Source organism: Nelusetta ayraudi, unplaced genomic scaffold (assembly GCF_046127955.1).
Source record: "Nelusetta ayraudi isolate G7.1 ecotype Tasmania unplaced genomic scaffold, CSIRO-AGI_Nayr_v1 ptg000210l, whole genome shotgun sequence".
Taxonomy (NCBI): Eukaryota; Metazoa; Chordata; class Actinopteri; order Tetraodontiformes; family Monacanthidae; genus Nelusetta; species Nelusetta ayraudi.
In genome coordinates, this window is record NW_027466259.1 from 252,999 (window position 1) to 266,279 (window position 13,281).

At 46.3% G+C, this 13,281-nt stretch overlaps 1 protein-coding gene across 4 annotated transcripts in view; it reads left to right on the top strand.

Moving 5' to 3' along the window:
• Window positions 1-2,214: 2,214 nt before the first annotated feature.
• The window catches only part of anos1b (anosmin 1b), a 41,800-nt gene continuing 30,733 nt past the window's right edge, over window positions 2,215-13,281 (top strand). The window contains exon 1 of one of the 4 annotated variants that reach the window (XM_076016019.1): window positions 2,215-2,621. In XM_076016019.1, coding sequence (XP_075872134.1) covers window positions 2,445-2,621 — 177 coding nt within the window. In that variant the 5' untranslated portion in view covers window positions 2,215-2,444. The remainder of the gene's footprint in view (window positions 2,622-13,281) is intronic. The other 3 variants (XM_076016020.1, XM_076016017.1, XM_076016018.1) reach the window with 3 other exon arrangements.

Below are 13,281 nucleotides of genomic sequence, written 5' to 3' on the forward strand. Positions count from 1 at the left end.
CACAAAGACATTTGGCTTTAATCAACTAACAGAAATGGAGAGAAGGTAAATGCTTCTTTTACGTGTGTGTGTGTGTGTGTGTGTGTGTGTGTGTGTGTGTGTGTGTGTGTGTGTGTGCAAGAGAAAAGTAGAAATAAAATATGGTGTGATGTTTGAGCATATGTTGCTCTACTTTAGAAACCTGAGTAGATGTTTTATGAAAATATTCATTTTGCCATTTACATAATAGCCAACTACTGTTTGACCATCTGTGGTTTTGTGCGTGTGTGTGCATATCTATCTATCTATCTATCTATCTATCTATCTATCTATCTATCTATCGTGATGCTGTACGGGCTGAGCAGACAGAGTAGATCATTGGTTCCAAGCGCAGGTCCAACATTTTGTTGCAGTTTTTGGTAAATATTTATGCGTTTCCATTTACTCTCAATTTTAATGTAGGTTATGTCTTCCTTTTGGTTGCCAACAGAGATGCCTCCTCTGTTGAGTTGCAGTTTTAAGTTTCCTATAAACAAATTGGTCTTTTAAGCATGTGTCCTAAACATCTTGACTGGTTCCTGGATCTAATAATCCTCACTTGGCTCTGTAGTTTCTGGTGAAAAGGGATGACTAACACACTGACTGGCTCTGTGACAGATACCTACCTCAACACATTCCTTAGAGCTCTTTGCCATTGATAAATAGCCTTTTATTAGTTTACTTAATTTCTACAATAAAACTATACAGCAGTGGTTGTTTTTCAAAAAAGGAATTTCAGACTATTTATAGGCTTAAATAACCGTCTGCCATGAAAATTAACGGACAAAAACAGGTTTTTACTAAATTGCACCGTGTCTCCTGATGTTACAAACAGGCAATTCTGCATTTCTGGGCAAAACATTTAAGACATGCAGTAAAGGAGATGGAGTAAACTCTTGACTTGCCAGAAATAGTGCAGTGAAAATGACAGTGCAGACAGTAATTGCAGAACTTTGCCTGCAACATGAAATGTATCTTTGTTAATGCACAAATCGAAATTCCATTTCAATCTTTAAAATTGTAATTTTTCAATCTGTGATACGATATTTGCTGTGAGCGTCTGCACTAATGGGCTTCTCACTTCACCAAGGTTACCCCGGATGACGTTAATCAAAATGTTTCGATTAAAAAGTCCTTCCTGATGAAAACCAGGGCCATGCCAGAAGCATCACAAATATTACCCACGGTTCATTCAGGTTTTTGCTCAGACTAATCACTTGATATAAACATTACCAGGCCCACAAAGTTGGAGCAACAAAATGGAATTACACTATTTATAATATTACATCAACACATTTCTTACCGCATGCTGTCTGCGCAACATTAGCATCAATTTCGGCTTCCAAGCAAAACAGCAGAAGCTCACGATAAGAAAGTCTGACATCGTCAACACTTGCGACAGCAACAAAGTAATCAATGATGACAAAGATGCCGCTGGCTTGCAAATTAATTGAAATGTAAACAGACAATAGGGCTGGTGATGATGATGGTGATGGTGATGATGGTGATGATGATGATGATGATGTGAACTCACTGACTCATAGTTTTAGTGACTGCGAGTGAGAGAATAATGATGACGAGGATAGGAAGCTACATTAGGGAGTAAGTGATAAATAATGCAGGCCGTCGTGAGGATGATGATGAGGGCAGCATATGGCACCATTCAACTTGTAAATATGTGCTGGGCTGTACAGGCTGTTCCGTATGCTGCAAACGACTTTGTCTTCTCTGTGTTTGGTAAGTATGGTGGTGTGGTGGGAAACTAGCACTGTCAGCCAGATCTTTCTGTTTGGAATATCCTCGTTCTATCCAATGCGAGGGTTCTCTGGCTTCCTCCCACTGTTCAAAGACAAATCAGACAATCCTAATGGGGAGGCTTGTTCTTCTCTCGAAGCCAAAACCTCATCTATTTTTAGTGTGTAGTGAGAAATCCTCCACATTTTATTTATTTATTTTTTTTTAAATGAGAAGGTTGGCTAGGTTGAAGATACAACGATAATTTGAAAAATTCTTAATGAAATAATAGCAATCGTGACAACAATGAACGGTGTATGTTGTTCGAGTGTTTATGAAAAGCAGACTTTCAGCCTTTCTGAGCACTTCCTGGCTCCTCACCAAAAACAACAGGTGCCCTCATTTACTGCTTCCGCCGTTGCCCCTCCAACTTCCGCTGCCCGCCACTGACCACTGGCACCGAGGAGGATCGCCGAGGTGCTGGTGGGCGTGGCGGCGGAGAGGTGCTGGTGGGCGTGGCCGCGTCGAGGGCAGAGCAGCTTAACGCTCGGTGTGCTCGCCGCGGCTGAGCAGCAGCGACCCTCCGGTGCTTCTCACTCAGCGGTGGGAAAAACCTCGTGTCGAGAGCGGGACGGTGACACGAGGAGACGGCAAACTACAGCACCCCTTTCTTTCTTTCCTTTTGGCGCACAATGTCAGCTTGTCGGGCCACTTTGGCGCTCCTGTGCGCGCTGGCCGCCGTGGCGTGCGGGCGCAGGAGCTCACCGGAACAGGAGGACGTTGAGGATAAAATCAACAGCGCCAGATGCTCGTCCAGGTGCCTCACCCTGCACATGACCCAGCTAACTGCCGCCTTCAGACACCTCCAGGTACATCCTTCCCACAGTGGACTCTTTATTCGCCGTATGTGCTCAGCGAAAAAGAAGCAAATGATGTGTACGTAAAATCTCCAGTAACATAAAGAAACTTGTTGAAAAAAATAACCGCGCAAGACTTAGTACTGCTTTTTTTTTTTTTTTTTTTAATCCAGTCTCTTCGTGTCCTATCTATCTATCTATCTATCTATCTATCTATCTATCTATCTTTTGCAATTGCTATTGTTTGGAAACGTCGAATTGTTATTCAGTATGATCGATGGACACGGTGTTTGCAATGCCAAGCATTCAGGTTCATCTGTGTCATTTTCATATGACCTTTTCATCGCTCATGGCCTTTGCTTCCTTTGTTCAGCTCTGGAGTAGCCTCATGAAGTGCCGATGGACAGAAGTTGTTACATAATTAGTCAGGTGCAGCCAATATTTACAAATTACAGTGACATAATGCACCTGTACCGCAATTTAAATGTTCTATTTTCTCATGCAGCTTAAACTGATGGTCTGACACATTGTTTTCCTAAAAAAAAATGTCAGAGCTGTAGCAGGTGTTCTTCAGTCTTCCACCACTATTCATTGTTGGGTCAGAAATCTGGTTAAAAAAAGGTCAAATTATTCACTCAATTTTGCTCCACTTGTTGCATTTTTTTTTTAATCATATTTAATATTTTTCCTTTTTATTGTATATATGTATGTTGTATTTGAATCGCTAATCTCATCCTTTACGTGTCTTTTGAAGAAGCAACGGTCGCCCTGCATCAAGTTTCACTGTGTAAGGTTCAATCAACTATCAGGTGCAGTGCAAAATCAAAAAAAAAAAAAAAAAAAAAGCAGAACACATTTGTACACTTCTGGCTTATCAATGATTCCTTGTGATTGTATCGAAAGGGATTTTTTGTCCACAACAGCCGAAAACAAAAACACCTCATCCGGGCGAAACCGCTGGCCCGCGTCCTGTGGCCTTTGTAGTGAGGAATGTGAGATTACAGGGACATTAGGACGTTACTAGGTTCGAAAAGCCACTTATCGTTAACGGCTTCAACATGTGCATGCTGTGCGGTGGGTGGGAAAGTCATTAACCGCGGGCTTTTTGCCCCAGTGGCTCTGCTCTGTGTAGATGACTTTTTGTCCGCGGCCGTGTGGTGTCTGAGTTGAGCCTGCGTGGCTTTTTAGTGCGTTGGCGAAAAAAAAAAAAAAAAAGAAGGGCTAAAGGTTTGGCCCGCTGCTCCCAACATCTCGACTCCAGGCACCTGTGCGTCACGTAATGAGGATGGCCGCTGGATGACTCTTCAGCAGCATGTGTGCGCGTTCGGCGGCAGCCTTGAGGTGAAGGTGTGAGAACGAGAATGTTTGCTTTAAACTTTATGAGGTGCAGCGCAGTAGTCAGATGTGGCGCATCAAACAGCTGCAGTGGAATGGAAATAGGAAGTCAAAAGCACGTCGCACATTTGTGTTTTATTGGGGGGGGGGGTTTGATTTGATTTGGTTTTATTTTTTTTTAATTTTCTTTGAGACGATTGATGTTTCAAGAAAATTGTAAAAACCTGAGAACAGGCAGATTTTTGACATCTCTCTAAATCTTGATCCAATAAATGTAGCTAAGTAATATGTGTGCATATATATATACATATATATATATATATATATATATATATATATACACATCTGTGTGTGTGTGTGTGTGTACATCTATATATTTTGTGTGTATATATTTTACTACTATTGGGTTTAAAAATGAGCTTTTCCTTATAAAAGCTCACAAGCAGTTGAAACTTGGCCTGTTTCTGCTGGCTCCTGATTACCGAGCATACCATGACCAACTGTGGGCTGTAAAACTGACTGAATCAGGCATTGTAATTTATCCCCTTGATACATCCAGTGACAGCCCTTTGACATTTCAGTTTTTTTTCCTCCATCGTTACCCTCCCTTGTCCGCTGAGGGCTTGGGGGACTCAGGTGTCGTCAGTCATCTATCGAGAAATCTAGCGAGAAAAGTCTGGCCGCCGACTGATGATGTTTTATGTACGGGCATAAATTAGGAATACTGAAACCACATGCTGCGCCCCGAGTTCTCAGCTCAAGAGCTACGCTCTTTTTTTCTTTCTCTTTTTTTATAACAAATGTAACCTTACCTTGACTTCAGTTCTCGTTTGGCAAAGCCCACCAGCCTGGAGAGCCAGGAGGCTGCGATGAGCATGTAACACTAGCTGCAGCAGCTGCTTTGTTCAGGGCTCGAACATGCTGCACCACCTCAGATTTATAGAATGGGTTCTGCATTCCAAGACAGTGATTGTGATCACCCCCATACAACTACCTGCCTTCAGAAAAGATGCATTTGTATAAGAAGTAATTAAGCTCATTGTGAGTTCCTTACACTTGACACGTCTTGACATTATGACGTCTCGTCACTGCAAAATAATGAAGAGCGACTTTGATGGCGGTTACAGCGTTGTCTTTTCGCCTCCAGTTATCACCTGTCCAAATACTGCGTCTTCTGTAAAGCTCACACAGCAACTGGATTGCCGTGATTCAGGACTGAAAACTTGCAGGTCCGTCCTCAGATCCTTGGATCTGGTTTGTTTTCGGATGGTTTGAACTGCACCCAACCAATCAGCTGCACGAGGGTTGTAGTTGTGATAAGAAAGCAGAAAGCATGATGCTTTCCACTGGTGGAGGAAACCGACTGGCCCGCATGTTCAACGTGTCCAACAGGATGCTCCATCAATCACGTCTTTTCAGTTTAGATCTTTTTTTTTTTTTCCCCAAAGGGTCAGTACAATAACTCATGAACTTTACTGAAAATGTGGCAGCAGAAGTCAGAGTGAAGCCAAAGGCTCATTTCTATTGGTTCCTGTTAGATAATGAGAAATGCACATTAGCACAAGAAATCAATAATCAATAATTGTCATTGCTGGCCCTCAACTCCTTGAAAGAGGCAAAACTCCACGCTTTGTTAGTTGTTACGCAGCATCGGGGCGGCAGTGTGGAGCAAAAAACTGGAGTCTGAAAAAACATTTCCGGACCAGAAAGTAGCGCTCGAGTCATTGTGTGTGGGACCGAAATAAAAGAAAAAAAGCCACTCTAGAATTTGAACAAAGAAGGAAACGAGTTTCCCCTCGGCCACATCCTCGACCGCAGCATCACTCTGTCGACCTCGCAGGCACCGCGCGTTACGACACCCGTCCGTCTCAAAGAACGCCACGCCGAGCGCCCGTCGTGATCGGATCTCCAGCGAGTAACATCAGGAGGGTCAAGTATAGAGCTTGGCCCGTCCCACTCGGCCACCGCGCTCAGACAAACAGTGCTTCCCCTGGCTTCATGTGGGTGAACCCTCTGTTTATGGCCCCCCCCCCCCCCCCGGCGTAATGCGTGCGTAGCCGCGAGTATTTGAGTCACCGGTTTTCTATTTACACGTCTTTCTGCTGCTCCTCTGGGTTTTCCACCGCTTCTTCTCGTATGGCGTAATAGTGTAATTATAGCTCTCTCTCGCACGCGCGCGTGTGTGTGTGTGTGTGTGTGTGTGTGTGTGTGTGTGTGTGTGTGTGTGTGTGTGTGTGTGTGTGTGTGTGTGTGTGTGTGTGTGTGTGTGCACGCGCCTACGCATGCTGGTATGTTGTCATATTCCCAAATTCCTCCTTGATGTAAACTCCTAAAAATAAGGAGAAAAGTGCAGCCTCGCCCGCAGCCTCCACTCCTTCTGTTGCGCGTGTCCCGTCGGCCGATTGGATTAGACCGGGCGTCTTAAAACACTCACAGCGGCGCGTCCGCGGGGTCAATAAGCCGCCGGGGCGCTCACGCTCACGAGCGCGCTCACGAGCGCTCTGCGGTAGGTAACTCTAATCAGGCCCCACGCTCGCTCAGCCAAAGAGTCACGCTCTGAAAAGGAGCAGGGACGCAGCGCAGGTCAGGTTGCACGGAGACAGACGGGGCCAGAGATAAAGAGCAGGTAGGCAGATAGAATCAAGAGGCCGGACCAGGCAACGGGGGGGGTTCAGGGGAGACATGGAGAGACAGGTGAATGGCCCGGAAGCGACACGTATAGCCCCGCGTGACGAAAGACGTCCCCAAACAGTGGCAGGGACATTCTGGGCGGACGGGTCAGACAGGCAATAGCTTGTTTATCCCCCCCCCTCGGCCTCTCTCCGATGCTTTCTCAATACCCTGACATTTGATCAGCAAGCAGAACCAGGGGCTGGTGGTGATAAAAAAACAACAAAAAAAAACCCAAAAAAGAAAAAAAAAAAAACCTCTGGCCTGAAAGGGGAGGGGAGGGGAGGGAAGGGAAGAAATTCCAAGACGGTAAATCACACCTGGGATTTCAAAGCATGGAGCAGCTTGGCTTTGTCCTTTGAGATACAAGAAAAAAAAGACAGAGAGGAGTTGTGGCAACGTGGCGTTGGAGCGTGTGATACTCCTGACACCCGTGCCGTCCACATGTTTTTATTCTACATTTGTCCATGTGATTTTATTCCACACGTCAAATCCACCAAACGCTGCGCAAATAACAAAACTCTCAACAGGTTTCAGATTTGGTCATTTCATCACAAAGTAAACGTTACCATAATCTAAAGCAGACATTGGCGTACTGCGGCCCGGAGGCCATGTATGGCCCGTTAGGGTTTTTAATTTGAACAAAATTTCTATCTACATCCAAATATTCTCCCGTGGAGTCCGTGTTTTATACAACATGGACATGCCAGGTCACTGCTCTGTCCTGGGGGCTCACTGGCCCCCAGATTACACAGTGTAAATGATGCAACTATGACTATGAGGAGTCAGTCCTACATTCTCAGGACCTTATGTGCCCAAGTTCTAGAGGTGCTATTGTTCCGAGGCCTGATGCTCTCAGGGTCCTACGTACGTCTGAGCAACATGGAAGCACAACAATGGGCCCCACTAGGGTGTCTCTGTCAGCGCTGTCCAAATTGTGTGTCAACATTAAATTGAACTTGGGGCACAATGGACCAGGAGGAACATGGAGTCCTGGGAACATGTCCACAATGACTTCTTTTCCAGTTCACATCAAGGCTGTTGACTGGAGCCACTTGATGCCGCTCTGATTGTGTCCTGTTGTGAAGCTGCAATCACACCAAATCTGGCCCTGCAGCTAAAATGGGAGCGCTTCCCCTTCACTTTCTCTCTGAGCCCCCGTGTGTTCGTGCACGAACGACTAACACAACAACGAGGCTCCGCGGACCTCTGTTTTGTCTCTCTTCGACTGTGGCCGTGTGTGGCAGCCAATCAAAATCACTCGGTGTTCTGAAACCAAACAATACAAGGAACCACAGGACTTACCATAACTCTAACTATCACGTTAGTTTAGACTACACGGGACTAGCACCAGCGCCAATAGTTTGCTCCATTTTTATTTGGTAACCCTCCAAAGCCTTCTGCTCATTGTGCGCACTGCTTGGCTAATGTGCTCGTAGACAACAAACACTCTTGCAGGAAGTTACCAGTCCGGCTGTTTGTGGTTCAGATCCGGCTTCTTACCTGTTCAGAAACATCTGCGCTCGACTAGTCTGACCTGCTGTGAGCAGGTGCACGTACTGTGTATTCCACTTGCCGCGCACATGCAACTTCCTTCCTGTTCCTCCCACAAGAAAAGGTCTCGTCCGCTAACGCGCCGCACTCAAGTGTGTTTCTCATTCAGAACAAATGATTTATGGAATGACGATTGTGGTTGAGAGGAGGCAGAAATGTCCATGCAGTCGGAGGATTGTGTGTGTGTGTGTTTGTTTTTATTTTTTTCTTCCAAGGGTCATGAAACAACCACCTGTGTCGTGAGGCTGCTCGCCTACAGGGTTTTCCACACGCGCACGCAGACATGCACGCACAAACACAAACACAAAAATTAGGCGCTTTCTTTCGGGAATATTTAGACCTCAACATTTTCTTTTTTTGTTTTATGTTGAGCAGAGGTGAGTCATGGCACATCCACCACACAGTGGTACACAAACAACACGTCCGCCCAACACACACATTTGTTGCTTTTGGTCATCTGGGTATGATTAGCAGAGTTAATGCCTCATGTTAAATAGACTTTCTACTGCTCCCCACCACAAGCACCCACCGCAACACACACACACACACACACACACACACACACACAGTCTTCCCCCCTCGCACACATTCTGTCCCTCACACACACACTCACATATGTTCGCACACACACTTTTCTATCGCTGCATCTGGCAGAAGTGTGATTTATATCTCACTCTCTTTTAAACACTGACGAGTGTGTGCAGCTGTGTGTGTGTGTGTGTGTGTGTGTGTGTGTGTGCGTGCGCACGTCAAGCGCGTCTGTTTTCGTCTCTGCTCCTGCGTCCAGTAATATCAGCTTGTTATTCTCGAACATTTCTGACTGCCGACTTCACCGGAGCCATGTGGAAGTCCTTTACGCTTTCTCACTCCATGGGTCAGTTCTGTTTCTGACGGCTCTCTCACATATCGCACTCAGACGGATTTCACTTACGGGTCTCAGGATAAGAACTACGTTTAAGAATATCTTAGCTGTCGGCGTTAAATCCAGCCACGGAAATTGATGACTAAAAGGAAATGGGATCTTTTCTTTTCTTTTTTTTTTGCACAAATCTGTCCTAAGTTGTTAATCAGAAAGTCAAGTGATGTGGGATTCTACATCTTTCTGTGAAAGCACCTTGTGGGCATTTTTTTTATTGGGGCGGAGGATGCATTTATCAACCTTGAAACGCACTCTAAAATGCACACAACTTTCACGACAGGGAAATAATTGACTTGCCCCAAACTCTATTGTAGTCCTAAAATACTCTCCTGGTTGGCTTCTTGTAAATAAAAGACTGAGCAGTAGCCAGATGAACAGCAGTCTTTAAATTTATTACATCCTGTTCCATAACTAGGATCCACTACTCCTTGGCTGCCTCATTCTGGCTACTAATAACCTTTTTTTCCCCTTTCCTTTCCTATGCCTGCCTCCCTATTCAGCTTCCTCCCCGACTCCCATTTCCTCTCGACTATCTCACGTCCAGCTACTTTCACTCCAGTCACCGTCCTCCCGTTCCCTCCCGGACCTTTTCCAACATGTGCAGCTGGTTTGCCATGCAGACGCAGAGACACCGAGACCTCACGGAACCTCACTTTGCCCGCAGATATTAGGCACCCCGGCGCACAGGGCCCGTCTTCACCCTCCTTAATTGGCTGTGACAGCAAATATGTCCCATGAAATTGACTCGGGACACACGAGCGTAAGTGTGCATCCACGTGTTGCGCCGCTCGCTGGCGGGAGGAGTGGCGACGGGGAGGGAGGACAGAGAGAGAGAGTGCGTGACAAAGATCTAGAGAGAAAATGAAGACGTGAGTCCAGCTGGGGGAACAAATCTGGAGATGTTTAACTGGCTTCCACACGTCTGTGGCATATTGTCGCCATTATTATAACGTCGCCTTTGGTCATTTTTACAGATGGCAACACTGTGGCGAGGCCGAGGGAAAGCAATGGACTGACAAAAAGTGGTTGAGCTGGATGAGTTACTGGACGGAGCGAGGGAGGGAGGGAGTCTGTGAATTGAGCTCTGATCTTATTCCCGCTTTCCTTTATTTATTTTCCTCTCAAAGTGGAAATGGTTGCCATTGGTGTCCTCCTGCAAGAGAAAAGTTTGACAAACTTTCATTTGAACATACGTGAGAATGGTTGCAGTGCTGCCAACAACAGCTTCCTGCATTTTTGAAGGCTTACCTTGGATGCTGGATTGTTTTTCGAAATAGGCCTGGAGTGTACAATTGACTATGCTTCTATGTGATTGTGATTGAGGATGAAACTTTCTTGGTGTCACACATCACATCAAACACAGAAGTCAAAATGCGCACGACATATTTTCCTGCTTATATAATGCAAAACACTGATGACTAATCTGTCGTTGACTGTTCATACTGTATTTACACCGTTTTAATGATCTTAATGCAATAATTAATTGAAGAGGCTAACATTGATTTCCCCCCCCCCCCCAACATGTGTTTTACCTCTCGTGTTTTGTTTCTGCGTTCGGTATGTCACTTCCAGGCTCTTGTGCAAACGTGCCTGCAATGCTGCATTCAACCCAGGTGCCTTAAAAACCTGAAAAACAAATGCCATGAAATTTGGAGCCGAAGCCAAAGGAACTACTGCACTAAATTATATTTCTCCATTATCCAAAGACGTCCAGGAATGCACTGGAGAACAGAAGCATTTTAGAAAAGTGCACCCTCGGGCCATTCTGCAGCCCTGATGAAGCTTCAACGGAGCATTTTGATTTTTTTTAATAGCTGTGCACGACACGCAGCAATGATTTGTTATGCCTTACCTCATTGTTCCCGTTGTTCTTGCCGTTGCCTGCCTTGCTCTTTTTTTTTTTTTTTTTTATCTCGGAGCGCAGCATTCATTTTAGGGAACAGCTTCCACTCCCGGGCCTTCTGTGCACAACACGTTGAAAGGGCCTCTGGCAGTAAATGAGAAAGGCAATATTTTCCGAAATCTCCCTCATCCATCTTACTAACCTCCAGCAGCAACATTTTCAGCCTGTTGTTCAATTACTGGTGTGATTAGACCAGTTAGCAGCTGCTACTCGCCGCTATGCTAAGCTGGTTTATACTGAAGAGACCTGCCTGGGCTGTGCACTAAAGGCACTTTTGTCAGAAGCGCTTGGCATTTTCACATTACGAGTAGTTCAAAGGAAAAAGAACTCGAGGCTTTTCTTAGATGACAGCACGTTTTCCTTTTTTCCTCCAGACTGGATTTGGTGAGTTGAATGCAGTGGCTCACTGCTGTCCACCATGGGCCGGTTTCTGTGCCTGTAGGACGCACCCAAACTGTGGTGACTTGGCCAAACTGGTAGTAAAAACAGAAGATACGTCCAGTCTCCTCTCAAAGCCGCACTTCCCTTTCCAGACACTTTCGATCATGTCTTAGCCAGGTGGGTATGTGCGATTTCTCTCAAGGATCCAGGAAATGGTCCATCTGGCGTGCTAAGTGACCACAGCGGAGCTGTACCCTAAACCTTTGGTGCATATTGGAGACAAACTTTTCTCACACAGTAATTGTCCTGACAGTCATAAATGCTTTACGTTTTTGAGCGTCTGCCAAAGTTCGCCCTCGCTTAAGCCTGTGCGTGAAAAAAAGAGAAGAAGCCCAAGTACAAATCCAACATCCACAGCTGTTTATCTCGGACAGGCTGAGAAAAACAAGTTGCCTTCGCCGTTATCGGCTCCTCCTAAATATGTTCATGTTTGTGCGAGTGGAGATTGTCCGGCGTACTGGCGTGTGGAGCTTGGAAGCCCGTGGCCATGGAGACCTCGCACTCCACCCGGCAAACAGTGACACCTGGGCAGCGTCGGCGTTGCGACGGTAGCGTCTGGAAGACGCGATGCCAGGAAGCATGCACCGGGGGCGTCTCCGTCTCTGCAGTGATACCATGACACTAAATCCTCCCTTAATCCTGTCCGCTATTTATCTTTCCAGCCACCGTTCCCCGTTGAGCTGCCACTAATTTATCCATCAGGGTATTGCTCAACCCTTTGCAACGCTTATACGCTTATTAGCCGCCCTCCTCAAGCGGCTCCAAGTCAAGGATGTCCACTTCAACTGCACTTAGCATTAGACGCTTGTTAGCCCCCCAAAACAAGAGGGATTGTTTTCCAGGAATACACTCATCTGTAATTTCTCAGATTTAGGAACCTGGTTCTAATTTTTTGTTTGGACTCCTTATGACCTCAATGCAGAAAAACCTCCTCTTGGCCGCTGCCAACAGCTGTACACCCGGGACAATGGTAAGCAGCTGTAGCCGTGGACGTGGACAGGGTGAGAGCACGAAAGGAATGAGGCGAACAAAATTTCGGAGGAGTATCTGGAGTGCTCACCACTCGCTCACATGTGCTGGATCACAGATTTCCGCACGAGGCGCCCGTGACTGATGGCCTGTCGGCTTTGAGAATTTACAGAGAACAAAAAACAAGACGGCCCTCCTTATTTTTAGTGTTCTCAAAGAAGCGTTTAGATGTACTACCTGACAAGCGCTTCTTTCAGAGTCCGTCGGTGGCCTAATCTTGCCCTCTCTGCTCCAGCGGCATTGCCCCCCCCCCTCCCCACAACCCCCCCCCCTCGACAGTAAAGCTGCTACAAGGAGCATCTCCACGTGGTTTAGAAGTGAAATAAGTCTCCATCTGCGTGTCCTTCAACGCCCAGTGCAGCGCCGGCCCTCAGCACTCAGCGCAGCCATTTCACTGAAGTTGTCATTGTGCATCTGTTTCAAATGGTCGGAGCAAACGAGTCAATTCAGCCTCGTCCAGCGGCGTGAAAAAGCCCCCGTCGCTAATCCCCCACCTTTGACCTCTGCACCGTCACCCCGACGCTAACCTCTTCACCCTCGTTACACCACAAGTTAGAGCGGCAGAAACGCAGGAGCACTCTGAACGTCTGTGAGTTACGTCGCTGTGCGTGCGTGCCTGTGTGTGTGTGTGTGTGTGTGTGTGTGTGTGTGTGTGTGTGTGTGTGTGTGTGTGTGTGTGTGTGTGTGTGTGTGTGTGTGTGTGTGTGTGTGTGTGTGTCTGAGATGAGCTGGGTTCAGGCTAAAAACAGGACAGACAGTGGAGGGTTTAGGAGTCATTAAGGAGCCTTATCCCGCACGCACGTACATAGACACACACACAA